Source organism: Toxorhynchites rutilus, chromosome 2 (genome assembly GCF_029784135.1).
Source record: "Toxorhynchites rutilus septentrionalis strain SRP chromosome 2, ASM2978413v1, whole genome shotgun sequence".
NCBI lineage: Eukaryota > Metazoa > Arthropoda > Insecta > Diptera > Culicidae > Toxorhynchites > Toxorhynchites rutilus.
The window spans coordinates 2,229,670-2,248,362 of NC_073745.1; the positions used below are offsets into that span (position 1 = coordinate 2,229,670).

The 18,693-nt window shown below is 37.7% G+C and overlaps 1 protein-coding gene across 2 annotated transcripts; it reads right to left on the minus strand.

Annotated features, from left to right (window-relative positions):
• Positions 1-1,823: 1,823 nt before the first annotated feature.
• On the minus strand, positions 1,824-7,703 carry LOC129771106 (uncharacterized). 2 transcript variants are annotated; one of them, XM_055774439.1, is made up of 3 exons: positions 7,227-7,703; positions 1,941-4,423; positions 1,824-1,883 (listed from the first exon to the last, which is right to left on the minus strand). In XM_055774439.1, exons 1-2 carry the CDS (start codon positions 7,244-7,246, stop codon positions 2,821-2,823), a joined length of 1,623 nt encoding a protein of 540 aa, XP_055630414.1. In that variant the 5' UTR covers positions 7,247-7,703; the 3' UTR covers positions 1,824-1,883; positions 1,941-2,820. The 2 variants fall into 2 exon arrangements, with proteins under 2 accessions (XP_055630414.1, XP_055630413.1); XM_055774438.1 differs by having other exon boundaries at positions 1,941-7,703.
• Positions 7,704-18,693: the final 10,990 nt, after the last annotated feature.

Consider the following 18,693-nt stretch of genomic DNA (forward strand, 5'->3'; position numbering starts at 1 on the left):
TGATTTCTTCATATTCAACTACAGGTCTGCTTTGTCAACTGTAATCCCATGGAAAAAATGGCGACGCCAACATTTTCACTCCAATGAAAAAATTGAGGAGGCACCAGCAATCTTAAGCAATGTTCATAGTTATGAGAATCATAGCCGCAATCCTATAGTGTACGAATTCAGGTGCGTAAAATCCGCGTAAGTTTCTGCTGACGAGCAAACTTGGTGACAACGTGATAATTTTTGACGTGGGACTACGTCTAACCGGAGTATATGGGGGATAAAATGAAAACCTAAACACAGAACATGCAGGAAAAAATGAAAGATTCTGAATGCTTATAACTCGAACATTTCTTACTGGATCGGAAAGATGTTTGCATCAATTGATAGCGAATATTTCTACGCTCTAATCGCAATTAATAAAATGTTATTTTATATTAGATAAACAATTGAATAACTGTAAAATGTTAAGCGATATCTAAACGCCCTAACTGCCTCGTTTTGATTGGCCCGATTTACGGTTTCCCCAACACAGACTTCAAAACCAAGCAGCGTTGGGGAAATCGGAATCGAAAATACATGACAGTAGGGGAACTTTTGTTCTCTCCGAAATATGTTCCCTAACACAGACTTCAAAACCAGCATTGGCGAAACCGACATTGCAAATACATGAAAGTAGGGGCAGCTTTTGTTCCCACCGAAATGCGCTTCTCTTCATAGATTTCAAATCCAAGGAGTGTGGGGAAATTGACATTGCAAATACATGAAAGTCGGGGGCATTTTTGTTCCGACTGAAATGAGTTTACCTAATACAGACTTCTAAACCAAGGTGTCATCATACCAAACGTAAAAGGACTGTCATTAAATTTACTTGTAACGAAGAAAATGATCTATCACAAATCATGAATTGACCTTACATGGCATTATACAATCTTTTTACTCACAAAGCAAATACATTAGATTCAATTGAATTCGGAAATTGTTTCATTCAATCAAAAATTTAGTCAATACAAACAAATGACTGCTAAGCTAAGGTAGTCCCACGTCAACCTTGCGGTTATATCATAGATATAACCCACCCATTTTTTTCCTTCCTTTCATTGTAGTAATTAAGGAATGAAATATCCTGGCTATTCGAAACTTATGCGATGACAATTTAGAGAATCAAAAATTTATTGCTTCTTTAGCGATGGTCGGTAATGCGGAAAATTCTTTAGTAACCGATTTTACCAGTGGAGGAGGAACAATTCGGATCAGTGATGGTTCTTCAACATCGGAAACAAAATGATAATAGTGAATAATTTATTCGTTGCCTTCAATAATAAAACATTTCAAATTATCACGTGTATATCACCACACGGATAGTTGACTAGAGTTGTACATACTTTACTTGGGAACTGTTCGACGAAAGTTTTCGCATTTGGTTTGTTAATTTGTTTTACTCCAAGAGTTCTTCCTATTGAAATTACTTACAGTGTTTCGGGGATGGTTTAAAGGGTTATATTTTTGGCGGGAATGAATAGAAATCGAAAATGTACTGAACACCGTGCGACGGTTGAGAAACTTCTACAGCGTGTGCTGCTTAGGACGACGATACGAAACGGCTACGTTCGCTCCACAGGCCTATCGCTGCGATTCACTCTGAATTATTTTCCTCTGTTCCATCGCTGTTTTCGCCGACATGTAAAAACAAACCAAAATAGTAAAATTAAACATGCCCTTTGTTATCTCTTATTTAAACATCCTACCCTTTGAGGCTTTTCTTCGAATGCTTTCTTAATAGTTTTTCTATTTTTCTTGGGTTCATCATTTCCGCTGTCATTATTTTCTACGTCCGTGCCATTACTACTGCTCCCATTAGATCGAGTTTCCTTGTCACTGAGGTCAAGATTCAACTTAAATTGAGAATAATTTCAAAACCACTGAGAGATTTGAAATATATTTAAACTTACATTTGCCAACAAGCCATTTGGAATTTGCATTTTTCTTAGCATTTGTGCGTTCTTTCTTAGTTTTAAGTTTTGTCTTCTTTTGCATCACATCAATCAATCAATCAATCAATCAATGTTTATTTCAGTAATTGTGGTTTTTACAGAGTTTACACAATGATTTTTCTTGTTTTGAGACCAGCTACAGCTATACAACAAACAATTGATACTAATAAAGTCGAAGCAATTTATGAATCATATAATACAATGAAAATTTTCTAAGGGAAAAACGAATTAACAAAAAACCCTAAACTATTGAGCAAAAAAAAAAAAAAAATTTAACTGACTTACGAACTAAAGACAAACACAACAATAATTAATCATAAAGCTCACGAATGAGCTCATGGTCGGATGCTACACATTTCCTCAAGAAATTTTGAAAAAATTTAAAATTTTTAAATTAAATTTTCAGTACCAAACCAGTATGGGAGGTCGTATATCAATTTTAAACATTTGTTCTGAATAATTTGCAACATTCTTTTGTGTGTTCTGGCACAATCCTTCCATGCCGGATAAGCATATGTCAGTTATGTAGCTTCCGTACGGGAAAGCATAAAAAATAAATTTATTCACGATTTCACTTATCGCTATAACATCATACTTAGAACTAACTTATATTTTAGCATCGAACCCATTATAAAGACTACAGACTGCTGAGTCTGCGTTCATCCCGGTGGCTTGGTATTTATGCAAGGTGATACCTTGTTTTCCTTTCTGGCGAATTCTCGCGCGCATCATCGTTAATCTGGCGCGCGTGCAATGGGCCAGGCTCGGTTGCATGTTTTTACTATGGGCTCAAATGAATGTGTGGGAGGGACTTTTCATAACGTCTCCCCCCTAAGAGTCAAGCGTCCTCGGTTGATTTTCTGGATCCCTTGGTAAGGACAAATCTGGGTGCCGGAAGGAAGGATTTCGTTAGGCAGGTTGGCTCGTCCTTCAGGATATCGGTTACTGTTCCTTTCTGATTGTTTTCCGGGGAGCTGATGTCGAACTTCTTGTTGGTAATTTGTGAGGTGACGATGTCCTCTTTTTTATCCTGTTGGGGTTGACTTCTAGTTTGGGATTTGTATCTGCGAATGCATAAGATGATTACTATTGACAGGATGGTAGAGGCTATCGCTAGTCCTCCGAGCGTTTGAGAGCTGATCATGTGAAGCTTAAGTCTCTGAATTTCCTCCAAATTTTCGATATTCATCTGGTGTATTTCTTCGATGTCTGGTTTTTGTTTAATGGTTTCTATCTCTTTTCCAAATATGGGTGTGAGATATTCAGATTTATTTATAGTTTTAGAGTTGCTTCTGAAGGTTACATTCTGCACTGTAACTGTGCAGTTACCTGTATCAATAATAGTTGGAGCGGAAATGATTTGTGATTCTCCACATGAGTCTAAAATGTAGACTGCTTTATTTGTGTCGATGAGAATTGTTCCGACACTGATTTCCTTGATTATTGGACGTTCTGGTTGTTTATGCATCGGACACTTGGCTTTTTGATTTGTCAGGATATTGGAGATGCAACCGTCGTTCACTGGCAAGTTATTGTCGCAAATGAAACACCTCTCACTCTGCTCGTATAATGACTGCTGATACTTGGCCACATAGTGGATGTTCGTGTCGATTCTGGTTCCATTCACGTTGACAGGTTCTAACTGCATCAATGAGTACTCGTTCGGTTCAATGATGGGGAGTTTGACTATAATGATTATGTGATTATTTTGTAGCGATACAACTGATCTTACGAATTTATAAATTTCATCTTCAAATTTAATAGCAATATGTTGGCTTTCTAAAAATTTCAAAATATAATCTTTTTCAGCCATACTGAGAATGTTTTTGTTCAAGCTATTAGATTTTGAAAAGGCAATCTGTTCTTCGAGGTCTTCTAAGGTTTTTATCAGGATATCAGTATTCAAAATAAGATTTATGAGTTCCAAGTCTTTTCTAATTATCGTGTCTTGAGATTTTACATGTTCCTTAATTGATCTTATGGTTTTTGAGACTTTATTAATAGTAGCTTGAAGTACATTGTTGATTTTTACTTGTTTTATTTGATTATCTATGATTTTGTTGCTATTAGTTTCAAGCATCTCTAAATTTTGATTGATTAAGTCGAGGTCTTCCTGGTCGGGGTTGCCTGCTATAAATTTTATCACGTTTCCTAAAGCATTAATAAGTCCTCTTTTTGCACGTTTTGGGTAAAATCCTGTCAACTTTTCATAAGCCTTTTTAATTTTAAACTGGATTGTTTGTTGTAAGTGATCCGTTACATTAAGGTTATTTGCTAATTTTTCGATATAGTTTATATTTTGTCCTATTTCATCTAGGTTAATTTTATGTATTATACGGTCGTATCCTAATTTTATCTTAACCGAGTCTAATTTTAAGGTCAAAAGTCCGTTATTTGTCGATACGTCGTGGTAAAATGTCGCTGAAGTAAGTGGAATGATCCTGAAACAGACCGAAAAGAAAAAGAAAAAAAAATCATTTTTTGATCCTATTTTTATGAATTTTTACTCCGTAAGTATCTTTAAATGTTAATTCGTTATCGTCCACGACTTTTGAAACCTTGAATGGGTCTTTGTCCTTTGTTATTCTCTGATTAACTTTTACGTATACATTTTCTCCTGGTTCTAAAGTTTTTGGCAAGGTTTTTACCTTGTTTTCATTTTCTATTTGCTTTCTGCGTTTTTCCATTAGAACCTTAATGGCAGACTGAATTTTACTGTAATTTTGAAAAATTTCTTCCGCGCTTGTTTCATTATGGTGGTTAAAGACTACTTGCTTTGGCTTTGGCCGGTCGCTGAGTGAATTGTGTTATTATAAATATCCACAAGAATGTTAATTTTGTCGAAGAATTCCATGTCTTTGTATTTCGAATTTAAAGTTCTATATAGTTCAATGAGTGTAGAGTGGAATCGTTCCACTATTCCGTTTGAGTTACTTGAACTCGCAAAATGAATTTCAATATCCAAATCCTGCATGAATCCAATGAAGGCGAGCGATGTCAAGCTTGGTTCTTGATCGCAAGTTATCGATTTTGGTTTGCCGAAAATTCTGATGTGCTCTGTGATTGCCCTTTTAAGGTCTACGATAGTCCTTGTTTCAAGAGCGATCACGTTTGCAAATTTGGAAAAAGCGTCTACTATAGTTAGCATTTTTCTTCCACTCATAAAAAATATATCCATATGAATCCTTTCAAATGTATTTTCTGCGGGGTTAGTTTTTTGAACCAATTTCGGAGGTTTTCTGTCGTACTTACATTTTTTGCAAGTAGGACAGTTATTTATATAAACTTTCAATTTTTTATCAATTTCGGGGAAGAAAAATTCTAACAGGATTTGAGCTTTATTCTCTTTGATCCCTCTATGGGCATAGTCGTGAGTTTTGCGCACGATTTCGTCCTGTTCCTCTGGTAGCCTTATGTCCTGGAGCTTGAAGATTTTGTTATGAGAAAAATGTTTGCGATATGTTTCCTGAATTAATTGTGTTAGCATTAAAGGGCAATAGATGCAATTTATACCGTTTGGATTAAGTTTTTCTTTAAAAATAGTTACTATGTCTTGTTCTGTGTAGTTTGGTTTTGAGATTATAAATCTGTGGTATTTTGTGAAGATTTGTTCGTGAGCTTCTATGTCTGTAGGAGAAATTTTAAATATGATCTGGTTTTTGAATGAATTTGTTGGTCTTTCTGTTGTCCAAATATAATGATCGTTGCTGGTGTCTGCTAAATGTACTGTCATGCCGTCGGTGTCGGGTTCGTCTTGATTTTCCTGTATGTCATTGGAGTTTATTTCTGCTGGTTTTATTCCTTGTGCTTGTTCTACCACGTGAAAATTTAGCTCCTCGTCGACAAAATAATCGTCGTCCTCCGAGTTTAAGATTGACTCTTCGAGCTGTTGGGAGGTGTCGTGTTCATCCCCACAATTTTTGCCGTCGTCCCTTTTTTGTCTTTGCCCAGTTTCGTGGTTGTTAACCTCCGTCCGAGATTTTGCTGTTCTCATGGAAACATCGTCGTCTGGTAGCGGCTCTCTATTCTTAAATCTACCGGACCCATTTGACTTTGCAATAGGATAGGATGGTTTCGTATTCGAAGATCCACCGTTGTTAAAATTGTTTGGTTTTTGATTGAACGGGTTGAGGTTCAAGTTGGAATTTTTGTTGGTGCTATCGGATGGTTTAAAGTTGTTTGCTTTGGTCGTCTTTTGATCTATTGTTTGTTTGTTGAGTCTTTGTCTATATGCTGCATTAGAATATTGCATAGTTATGGAGTAAGCGTCCTCAAGGGATTGCGGTCTATAACTCCTAACGTGCATTGATAGCTCGTCGTTTAGCCCGTCGATGAATCTTGTTAAAGCCATAAGACTTATTAAACTATTTATAGCTTTAGTGGATGATTTGTAGTCGTCCATCAAAGCTGCTGTCGCCTTAATTGACGTATCAATTTTCTTAACTTGGTTGTAAAACTCAGTTAGAGTCTTCTTTCCCTGGTTAACATAGAAAAGGGATTGAATATGAGATGTAAGATCTAATCTGTCCCCATAAGAATTTAGGATTATTTCTTTGATTTGTTCCCACTGATTTGGGTTGCCAGCCGCTATTAATATTTCTTTGACATCGCCAATAATTTTATTTTTAACAGCTCTCACTAATTGGCTGTAAATGGGTTCATTTTTGTATGACTGGAAGAGTGCGAGTGTATTCTCCGCATCTTCTAACCAAGCATGTGTTTCTTTTTTGTTACCCGCAAAAGTGGCCAGATTTTTAATCGGGTCTGGTGTTCGGAACTGTAAGAAGGGATCTTCTGATTTCGATCGCAATCTATGGAGTTCGTCAATCAAAGCGTTTTGATTGCTCGTTAATGTTTTTATATGACCCAACAAACTTTCAACTGTGACTTGTTGTGGGTTCTCCTGAGGTTCTTGTTCAATAATTATTCTCCCGTCCAGCTCTGGTGCTGGCATAAGGTCGGGTGAAATCATAAATTCGCGTTGATCCATTTTACCAATGATAATCTTGCTTATAATTTGCACACACAAGAATACACTGCTATGATATTCGCTCACACTGCACTGCACCTCGCGGTTTGTGGGTGTTAGTTTCGCTCGCTTTTAAAATTGCTGAACGTTGTATTTTGTGCCGCTTGCCTCCGTGCTTTACTTTTGCTTACGGGGCAGCTGATTTTTGTTGCGAGAGTTATGTTACTTTTTTCACTTTAACACTCACTTAGGAAGAAATAAAAAAAAATACTTACAAGAGGATGATGGTGATCATCTCCTGGAGTTTCTAAGTTGATGATTTGGTTCGATGGTAGTTCCTCGCTTCTGGGCTACGCTAATCGGTGATATTCCCTCACCGGTGGTTTCCCGGTAGTCCAGATGTTTCCAATAAACGTTGCTCGGTCGTGCACTTTACTGCACTTTACTTCCACTTCACTATGACTGCGCCAGTTATGTAGCTTCCGTACGGGAAAGCATAAAAAATAAATTTATTCACGATTTCACTTATCGCTATAACATCATACTTAGAACTAACTTATATTTTAGCATCGAACCCATTATAAAGACTACAGACTGCTGAGTCTGCGTTCATCCCGGTGGCTTGGTATTTATGCAAGGTGATACCTTGTTTTCCTTTCTGGCGAATTCTCGCGCGCATCATCGTTAATCTGGCGCGCGTGCAATGGGCCAGGCTCGGTTGCATGTTCTTACTATGGGCTCAAATGAATGTGTGGGAGGGACTTTTCATAACGTGTCAATATCGGTCGAAATATGGCTTTATACAATAATAACTTATTAATAGTGTTAAGTTTCGATCTTCTATTTATGAAGCTGTATAGCATTTTGATGAGCTTCTTGCTTTTCTCACGGATATATTGAGTGTTTTTGTGGAACGTAAGTCGTTTATCCAAGACCATACCTAGATATTTTACGTCATCTTTCCATGCAACTTCAGTACCGTCTACTGATAGACATCTACTTGGGAGTTTTCTAGACGCTGTGAACCTCGTGAAGTAGATGCATTCTGTCTTGTTCGCATTCACTTTGATTTTCCATTTATTGCAATAATCAATATAATGAGCAGTTGCTTGATTCAATCGGCTAATTACGTCCCTCGGTCTTTTTGCAAACGATGTTAAAGCGAAATCGTCGGCAAAGTGATATCTAACACAGTTTTGAAAGTTAGGAATATCACAAGTAAACAGATTATACAGAACTGGTGATAAAACACTACCCTGAGGAACACCTGCATGGATAGGATAGATGTCGGATAATGTGTTGTTTATGCGGAGTTGAAACGTACGATTTTCCAAAAATGAAGCACAAAACTTTACTAAGTATGAAGGGAAGCTCTTATTAATCATTTTGTAAATTAAACCTTTGTGCCATACTGTGTCAAAAGCTTTCTCTGTGTCTAGAAGAACCATGCCAGTGGATAAACGATTATTTCTATGAGCTTTTATGTTTCGTACAATTCTACAAAGTTGGTGTACTGTGGAATGTTCACTTCGGAATCCGAACTGTTCGGCAGGTATTATATTTCTATCTTCCATGTGCAAATTTAACCTTTTTTGTACAATCCTTTCGAAAATTTTACTCAAGGAACTTAAAAGGCTGATAGGTCTATAATTAGAGTGTGCACCCGTGGCCGAGTGGTTAGCGTCATAACTAACATGCCGGGTGTTCGGGTTCGATTCCCGTTCTGGTCGGGGGAATTTTTCGTCAAAGAAATTTCCTCCGACTTGCACTGTGATCACGCGTATTCTAGAGCTTGCCACTCAGAATGCATTCAAGGCGTGTTATTTGGCATAGAAATCTTAACTAAGTACTAATAAAAAATGACGCAAGTACTACTACGTTAAACGGCGAAGTTCCTCTAGGAACGTTAGTGCCATTGAAGAAGAAGAAGAAGTCTATAATCAGAAGGGTTGCTTATGTCCTTATTGGGTTTAGGTATAGCAATCACATTGGCATGTTTCCATGCCAATGGATGATATCCTAATTTAAAGCAACAGTTGAAAATATAAGCTATGTAAACAATTGTGGTGTCCCGAGTAACGGTAGGCTTACAATTTTTTACCTCATAATCTTGTTCTTGTACAATAAAAGTGTTTATGATATTGTTTGTTTGCAGAATAATTATTAACTATAACTAATTATGTAGTATATATATATTCGTTTGTTTTATTCTATTTTTTATTATTTTATTTCTTCAATCTCTTACTTCTGTTCCGTATCCACCACACGACCAACTCTATACCTTTTTATTCTGTCTTTATGCACAATATCTGATTTCTTATTTAATTCAATCTTTACATTTTCACCCAAATCATCAAGTATTTTAAATGGGCCTCTATATTTCGCTTCCAGTTTTTTGGAATTTTCGTTCTTGATGAGAACAAGTTCTCCTACTTTAAAATCAGTTTGTTTTTTATTTTCGTCATAATTTGCTTTTCGTTTGCATTTTTGGTGTAATAATTGTTTCCTTGCAGCATCATGAGAATGTCGTAGCTTTAATCTCAAATATGTAGACTAGTCATCCAGATTGTAGTCAGGTTTTTCTGATATTTCCGTTAAATTTGTGGGTAAATTTGCTAGTTTTCCATACACCAGATAAAAGGGTGTAAATCCTGTGGCAGAATGTACTGTGTTATTGTATGAGAATTCATAGAACGGTAGCCATTCAGACCAAGTGAATAGTTTCCCGTCGCATTGTATTCTCAGATATGTACTCAGTGTTTTATGGGAATTTTCTAAAGCTCCAATGGATTGATGGTGATATGCCGTTGAATTAACTTTCTGTATTTCAAGTATCTTTGCAATATTAGTGAATAGCTCCGACATAAACTCAGTTCCTCTATAAGATGCAATCACTTTTGGTACTCCGTATTTCAAAATTACATTAGTTACAAAAGCGTTTGCAACAGTTTGAGTGCTCTTGTCAGGTATTGGTGTTGCAGTAATGAATTTTGATAATTCGCACTGCGTAGTCAGAATGTATTCAAATCCTTCTGATTTAATCATTGGACCTACTATGTCCAGATAAACTTTTTCAAATGCAGTTTCTGCAGTCGTTGTGATTTTCATAGGAATCTTTGTATTGGTTAGTTTATTCATTTGACATTGTTTACAACGTTTTACAAATTCCTCTATATCTTTGCTCATACCTCTCCAATAGTATCTCTGTTGGATAGTGTTGAGCGTTCTTTTGATTCCTGCATGGCCTGCAGTTGGCAATAAATGAAAATCATTCATAATAAGTAATTTTTCATTTTCGTCCTTGACTTGTGTTTTCCAATTATATATATTTCCGGCATGCCTTTTAATTTTAATGCATTGATGTTTTTTATTAATTCATTTATCGTTGCAACGTTATTTTTTACAATCAATGCTCCTATTTTTTCTTTTTCAGTAAATTCAATGATTCGGTTCATCATTCCCCGTAGGTGAATTGATGTCGTCATCAAAGGGATTACTATTTTGTTTTTGGAAAACTTTACGTCCTTTGTTTTTTGGTCTATCTCAAGTTCTACACTGTCTATGACGGATGGTGAAGGGTGATCAATCCTTTCTTCACTCGTCATTTCAGATGAACTTTGTTTCGTCGATCGTTCCATAGAACGTGTTGTTATTAGACAATTCTTGTTATTTAGTGATTTAAGTTCTTGGATCGAAATTCGCGATAACGCGTCCGCTATCACATTTTCCGCTCCACGTTTGTAAACCACCTCGAAATCATATTCTTCTAAAGCCAATCTAAATTTTGTTAATCGGCTTGAAGGGTCATTAAGAGAAAAAAGATATACTAAAGGTCTATGGTCAGTATATACTATAAACTTCCTTCCCCATAGGTAAGGTCGAAAATGTCGTATACCCCATACCATAGCCAATAGTTCTTTCCCAATAGTAGGATAATTTTTCTCTGCTTGATTGAGCATTTTACTGGCGTACGCAACCGGTCTGTCATTACTATTAGATAGAACAGCTCCAATCGCAATACCAGATGCATCAGTGTGCAGAGAGAATGTATTGTCATTTGAAAAATTCGGAAAATCTAATATCGGTGGGTTCATAAATCTTTTTCTAAGTTCATTGAAAGATGTTTCGCACTCATTCGTCCAGACAAATTGCATATGTTTCCTGGTGAGAAGATTTAAAGGTGCACACAAGAAAGCAAAATTCTTTATATGCTTTCTATAGTAGTTTGCAAATGCCACAAACCTTTTCACTTCGTCAGCAGTGACAGGTCTAGGCCAATTTTTTATAGCGTCCACTTTAGCAGGATCTGGTTTGATTCCGTTCGCTGAAATAAAATGTCCTAGATAGACTAATTGTTCTTGTAGAAAGTTACACTTCGCTGGGTTTAGCTTTAAGTTAACTTCCCGTAATCTTTCAAATATCGTGATTAAGTTCTTGTTATGTTCCTCAAATGTATTACCAAATATAATAAGATCATCAAGGTAAACTAAACATTGTGTTCCATTGAGACCTGACATTGCAGTCGTCATGAGTCTTGAAAAAGTAGATGGGCTTGTTTTCAATCCCATCGGCAATCTGGTCATTTGGTATTGTCCAGTTGCTGTAGAAAATGCCGTCACAGGTCTATCTTCTGTTCTTAATTGACATTGATAGTATCCTTGTGACAAATCTAAGTGCGTAAAGTATTTAGCTCCTGCTAAGGAGTCGATCACTTCTTCAATATTTGGAAGTGGAAACTTGTCATTCTCGAGAATATTGTTGAGTTTTCGATAATCAACAACCAGTCTCCATTTTTTAGAATCATCATCCGATTTTTTGGGTACAAGTAAAATCGGGCAGTTCCATTCAGAACGAGTTTTTTCAATAATCCCGTCTGATAACATTTTCCCAATTTGTTTATCAATCTCCTTCTTTTGAGATTGCGGCAACCTGTATTGTTTTGAATATATTGGCTTCGCATCTTTTTTTAGATTTATTGTTGGCGTAAATATATCTGTTTTTGTTAGCTTATCATCCTTCAAACAAAAGATGTCCGCGTACTTCATACAAATTTTTCTTATCATCTGCTTCTCCTTAGTTTGCAGATGTGTCATATTAAGTTCCTTGAGCAATTCGCTTGCCCTATTTGTGTCATACTTAGGAAAATTTATATTTTCGATTTGATTATAATTCTTCAAAGGTTTGACCTCAATGTCTAATGATTTGATACATGTTGGTTTGTCCGCTATATTCACTAACCTTACTGGTATCTTACCTTGTTTAGGTGTAGCTAGTGAGTTAGCTATAAAAACTGAAGTTGTGATCTGTTTATTTAAAACCAAACAGTCTTCTTTATATTTAGTCATTACATATGTGATTATTTCTGAACGAGGAGGTATAGTTGCAAAAGCACGATTATTAGATATGAAGGGAATTACTATTGTTGTGGGATTGTTTCTCAATTCTAAAGTTAAAGAGTTGAAATTGATGATTGCGTCATTTTGTCGTAGAAAATCTGTACCGAGTAAAGCTGGAACGCTTTCTGGTAGTTTCTCTATAACATGTAACGTAATAGGAAATTTAAATTTCTTGTGTCCTAAATTCACATCAATTGTTCCAATGGAACAAGATGTACCATTTATGCCATTAACTTTCAATGAATTATCCTTACAAATTGGTATATTATCTGGCACAAGTCTTTTTGATATTATTGAACAACTTGCTCCAGTATCAATAATAAAATTAATTGGATCATCTAGTAAGTTCAACGGTATTCGTAGTAATCCATTACATGAGTTAGTCACGAAAAAGTTCGCCAACCACATTGACTTCTTCTTCTTCATTCCGCTGTTGCCTAGTATTGTTCTGTTCTGCTACATTCACGTGAGCATTATTTTGTCTGTTGCGGTTGTTAGTGTTACTATTATTGTTATTGTTGTTGTAATTGTTGCCTCTGTTCCCATTGTTATTATAATTCTGAAAATTTCCTCTGCGGAAATTTCCACGTCCCCTGAAAAATCCGCGGCCTCGCCTGAATCCAGACGCGCGACCTCTCCAATTATTGTAGTTTCCTCTCCAATTATTGTTATGTTCTCCTCTAGTGTATTGCTGAAAATTGCACCATAAAGCCATTTCATTTCTTGGTTTCGATGTACCTGGGTTGCACTCTAAGGCGTCAGAGATAGCTTTGTTTAGGTTAGTGGGATTTCTAGCCCTCAGCAGAAATTGCGTAGTCGGATCGTTACGTCCTTCCACAAAAGCTCTGACTGCTATCGGTTGAACAATATTCGTAGCAGCCGCTTCTGATACAAATGTGCCTTGCGACACATGTGCCGAAGCTAATTTCGTTGCCAAATTCTCTATCTCTGTCCCGAAATCCGTAATATTTTTATTCTGTTGCTTTTTTGAAAGCATTTCACTTTCCACGGCTCTTGGTGTAATTTTTACTGCAAATTTATTTTTTAATGTTAAAAAAGCTTCATCTACCGTTTTTGTATTGTCTATGGTACCGTGAGCAGCACCAGATAAAGTAATTTTCATGAATTTTATTATATCTGCCTCTGGTACTTCGGAGGAATAGTCTTTTAAGAGTTGAACACTCTCTATGTAGCTTGCTAAAGTGTTTGCCGATCCATCGAAAGGTTTAACTACTTTAAGGGCTAGCACTAAATCAAGTTTATTCGCCATCTTATTATTATCTTCAAATAAAACGGAAATATTTACATCTATCTGGTTGTCAATGTCTTTATCTAATTTTAATAACTGAAAACTCTCTTTTATAATATGACCCAAAAATCTTATTTTCTCTATAAATAATTTGTCTTTGCTTAGATCTTTGTTCTTATAAATCAATTTATTAATATCTTCACGTATTTTAATTAGTCGATTTCTCTTTAAAATTTTAGTCTCTTTTTTGTGTTTGTTGAATTTCTTCAAGTTGCTGTGCAATCTGACAACTTTTTCATACAGTATAAAAAATTGTTCCATTCCACTCACCAACCTCTCTACGTATCAAAAATTTATGTTCCATAATTTTTCAATTCCAGCCTCCGATGCCAGTCCGATGTGAAAAACTTTCATAGCTGCATCCTCTCCTTCCAGTTGAAGTATCTTTTGGAATTCCTTGAAGTGACGAGTCTGTTGACTATTGTTGAATTACCCTCGTTTAATCGTACTATTTCTATCTCCAATCAATCGCTCACTGTATGCACAATTTCTAAACGGAAATCACAATTTCTGTATCCTTGCTTTGTCCATAACTGCATAATCACAATTTCTGTATCCATGCTTTGTCCATAACTTCACTTAGTCCATAAATCTTCTTATTTACTATTGGCTCTAAATTCATATCATCGTTTAGTCCACAATTTTCCGCGTTTTTCCGGCACCCACTACTTTCATATTTGCGCTGATAGTTGTGCGAGCGGCTCGTTCAGCTACTCTTTCCGTGTGTTGCCGATTCATTTTAATCACTGCTCTTAGCACAATATATCCGGCGAAGAATAGAGCCAACACACATAGCGCCACCGTTTGTGCTGTTTGGTGGGCCTCGCTACTACTCGACGAGGTTGCCGCTACAACCTCATCGGCACTAAAAAAACCCATTTTTCTATCACTTTAACTTATCACAAAATTGGCAGGATCGCCATGTGGTGTCCCGAGTAACGGAAGTGATATTTTGTATTTAAAAGACTCGACTGCACGTCTCCGCAGTTGGAGTTAAAGGGTGTGTCACATCAAATTGCATCACGGAAAAAACGCTGTAGAAATTTTATGTTTAGGAATTATATCTTCAGCTTTGGTTTTATAATCAGATAAGAGTGTATAGATCACGTTGGCCATGCTTCACTGTCAATTTTTCGTAAATTTGGAAAAATGTCGTCGAACGAAAAAGAGCGTCGTGAATTAATCTTGTACACTCATTTCGAGAATCCGGAGTTGTCACATCGGGACATCGGTAAGATGCTGGGAATCGTCCAATCCACGGTCAGCAGAGTACTAAAACGATACTTCGAGAACCTAACCATCGAGCGGAAGGTGAAGAACGGCAAAAATGGATGCTCCGTCAGTGAAAAAGATCACAAGCGCGTAGTTAAGCAGTTTAGACGTGATCCGAGAAGTTCGGTCCGGGATGTCGCCAATAAGCTGAATTTGTCAAGTTCATTCGTCCAGCGGACCAAGCAGCGGGAGGGCCTGCGTACATACAAGGTTCAGAAGGCTCCTAACCGCGACGAAAGGCGAAACATGGTGGGGAAGACGCGAGCCCGGAAGCTGTACACCGAAATGCTGACGAAGCCGCATTGCCTGGTAATGGACGACGAAACCTACGTCAAAGTGGACTTTCGTCAGCTGCCGGGCCTGTTGTTCTTCTCCGCAGAGGACAAATTCAGCGTTCCGGAGGAGATTCGCAAGCAGAAACTATCCAAGTTTGCCAAAAAGTACATGGTGTGGCAAGCGATCTGCTCTTGCGGAAAGCGGAGCGCCCCCTTCGTGATGACCGGCACGGTAAACGGGCAGGTTTACCTTAAGGAGTGCCTACAGAAGCGCTTACTACCACTATTGAAGCAGCACGAGGGCCCGACCATCTTCTAGCCGGATCTCGCTTCGTGCCACTATCCAAAGGACGTGTTGGAGTGGTACGAAGCCAACGGGGTCACCTTCGTGCCAAAGGAAATGAACCCGCCCAACGCGCCGGAGCTTCGCCCAATAGAGAAATATTGGGCGATTATGAAGCAGGCCCTCCGGAAGAACCCAAAATTTGTCAAATCGGAGACGGACTTCAAGAGAAAATGGATTTGCACACGTTGTACAAAACCTTATGGACGGGGTAAAGAGGAAGGTGCGAGCATACGGGCTTGGGCTCGAAGTATGATTAAAAAGAAAATGCCAAAAGTTGTTTAATAGTTTTTATTTTACTGTCTAAAATATTCAAAAGGATCGGTCTACTGGGCGAATTTCTACAGCGTTTTTTCCGTGATGCAATTTGATGTGACACACCCTTTATTCTCAATTATATTGTTTCGCTTCTCTCTTCGTACGGCTAACTCGTGTGGTGGCTACGTGACCCTTTACGCTTACTCAGCACACACGCGTTCATCGCCTGGGTGGCGTGATCGCGTTATTGCTGATCATTATGTTTGCATAAATATGATGCTTATTGCTTCTTTCGGAAGGGCCGTATCCACCACACAATAGCTTTCTTAGGAAGCATTTTAAGAACTCGATTGCTTATTCCATCAACCCCTGGGCTCTTTCTGTTTTTTGTCCTTTTGATTAGATTAGTGACTTGTCGTGGGCTCGTAAGACTCAGCTGATCTTTATTATCGGGAACGAAATTTTGTAAGAAATTATTCACGGTTGTATTTACTGTTTCTTCAATAGAACTGATATTGTTTAATGTAAGTTCATGAGCAGCCGCGAAATGACTGCCAACAGCTTGTACTTTTTCCTGATCAGTGAGCAATATTTTGTCATCTGCTTTCAAGGGAGGCAAAAAACGTTGTTTATTTCTTAGTAATTTTGTAAACTTCCAAAGCCTTTGACGATTATTCAAATTTCGATTCATTTCGAGTAAGTTCTTTGACCAAATTTTATTTCTTAAAGTTTCAATTTCTGTGTTTACTTGTTTAGCTAGCGAGGCGTAAACAGCTTTCCATAGAAAGTTACGACGATTTCTTTGCCATTGTCTTCTGCAATGATTACGAAGTCTGATTAGTGATTTTATATCCGGTGTCAGACTAAGTTTATATCTATGTGGCACAGATTTGGGGATGAATAAATTGTTCGCTTCCAATATGATTGACTCTAAGTTTTGTAGTAAAGCGTCGACTTCTGAAGTTTCGTTTATTCTACTCAGGTCTAGATTGGTCAAATCGATTCTATCATGAATATACGATTTGAAGCCATTCCAATCTGCCCTGCTATAATCAGGTATAGCATGCGGAGGGATGAAGATCGGGGTACCAACATTTATTTGCATGAATACTGGCAAATGATCCGAGGTCAATTTACTTCAAGCTGAGATGTCTTCAACATTATGAAGACCGTTACTTGGGGCAATATCAATAGTAGAAGGTAAACGATTAGGGTCGCTGGGTGTTTACGTTGATGTGGGAGGATTGTGTAAATTGAATGAACCTGTCCCCAATTCATCAAATAACAAATTACCAGCTGAATTTGCACGAGAGCAGTTCCAAAAACGGTGTCTGGCGTTCAAGTCGCCGCATATGAAAAAACTTTCTCTCATCCTGGTCAGTTTTCGTACATCGCTAATGAAAGATTGAGTATCGTTGTTACTGCCGGGATTGTATACTGAGACAAAATTGATTTTTCCCGATGCACAGTCAACTGACACGCCAACTGATTCTATGATGGCAGTTTCGAAACTTGGAAGGGGAGAATGAGAGATATCTTTACGAATGACTATAGCGACTCCTCCCTTTGGTCCTTCGACCCGGTCAAAACGGTATATAGTGAAATCAGCATGAGAAAATGTCGTACTCGGTTTTAAAAATGTTTCAGATAATAAAGCTATTTGAATGTCTTTTTCAATCAATAAATTGAAAAATTCATGGCTCTTTGAGATAACGCTATTCGCGTTCCAGAACAACACTTTCAGTAGATTGTAATTATCCATCACGTGGGAAACAGTAAAATGATATTATTTCAAGTATGACTTTAACTTGATCTTGTTTAGTTCTACAGACCGACAGTTTTGCGAATGAATCATTGATAATTCGGACTACCTCGGAATGCGAGAAGAGATCTGAGCCAATGTTAGTCCTAAAACTATGGTTAGTATTAGTGTATGCCATACCCGCTTGCTGAACACGGTTCAAAGGACTCAACCCGGAACGCACTTTACTGGCGTAAGAACACTCGGGCTGTTGGGCATCATGTATCTTAGTGGACAGTTTAGCTTCAAGGGAAGGGAACTGATCTTGGCGAAGCTTGAAGGTGTTCTTTGTCGAGACTTTCCGTTGGTTGATGGAACTTCTTGCTTTGATGAATTCAATACGTTTAGCGCACTCTGAATAATTCGCCGTGTGGTTGAGTTTACAGTTGGCACACTTCAGTACTTCTTGGGATAGTTTATCTTCCTTGCTGGAGCGATTGGCTGTTAGAGGACATTTCTCTGTTGAATGAGTTTCACCACACTTTACACATCTTGGAGGTCTGAAACAATTTGTTGAACCATGCCCAAACATTTGGCAGTTGTGGCACTGGATAGGTACGTTATTTTTTTCTGGAGTAATATTCCCAATTGACGATGCTGTGGTGAACGGACTTGATTTTCCTGAGGTCGTTGATTTGGATTGATCCTTTACGAAAGTAAAGTAGGTACAGTGCATGATCAGTGTACTTCTGTTTTGTGAGCATCATCTTGCGAATCTGGAACGGTTTAACCTCCACTTTAACTAATGCTGAGGCAACATCATCGACTTCCATGTCATGTAATCCTGATAGTACGATTTTGGTCGTTTTCTCCTCGTCAAGGACATATGTGAAAAAGTGAACCTTTTTCTTTTTCAGATGATCAATTAGCATCTTGTAGTCTCCTGTCGAATAGACATACACGTTGATTCCGGACGAAGTTCGTTTGGTGTTGAATATGGAAACACCAGAATGCAGGATCTTTCCATGTGCATCAGGAAGACTAAGCTCCGTCAATGTAATAAGCGGAATCTTAACCTTTTTGGTCGAACTCGGCTTGGGAGAATGGTTATTGGGAACTTCTTTGTCACCAATGTCTTGAAGCGGCGA

Coding starts and splice junctions, on each gene's coding strand:
- LOC129771106 (XM_055774438.1), bottom strand. CDS start 6,972: ATGGATCAACGCGAATTTATGATTTCACCCGACCTTATGCCAGCACCA.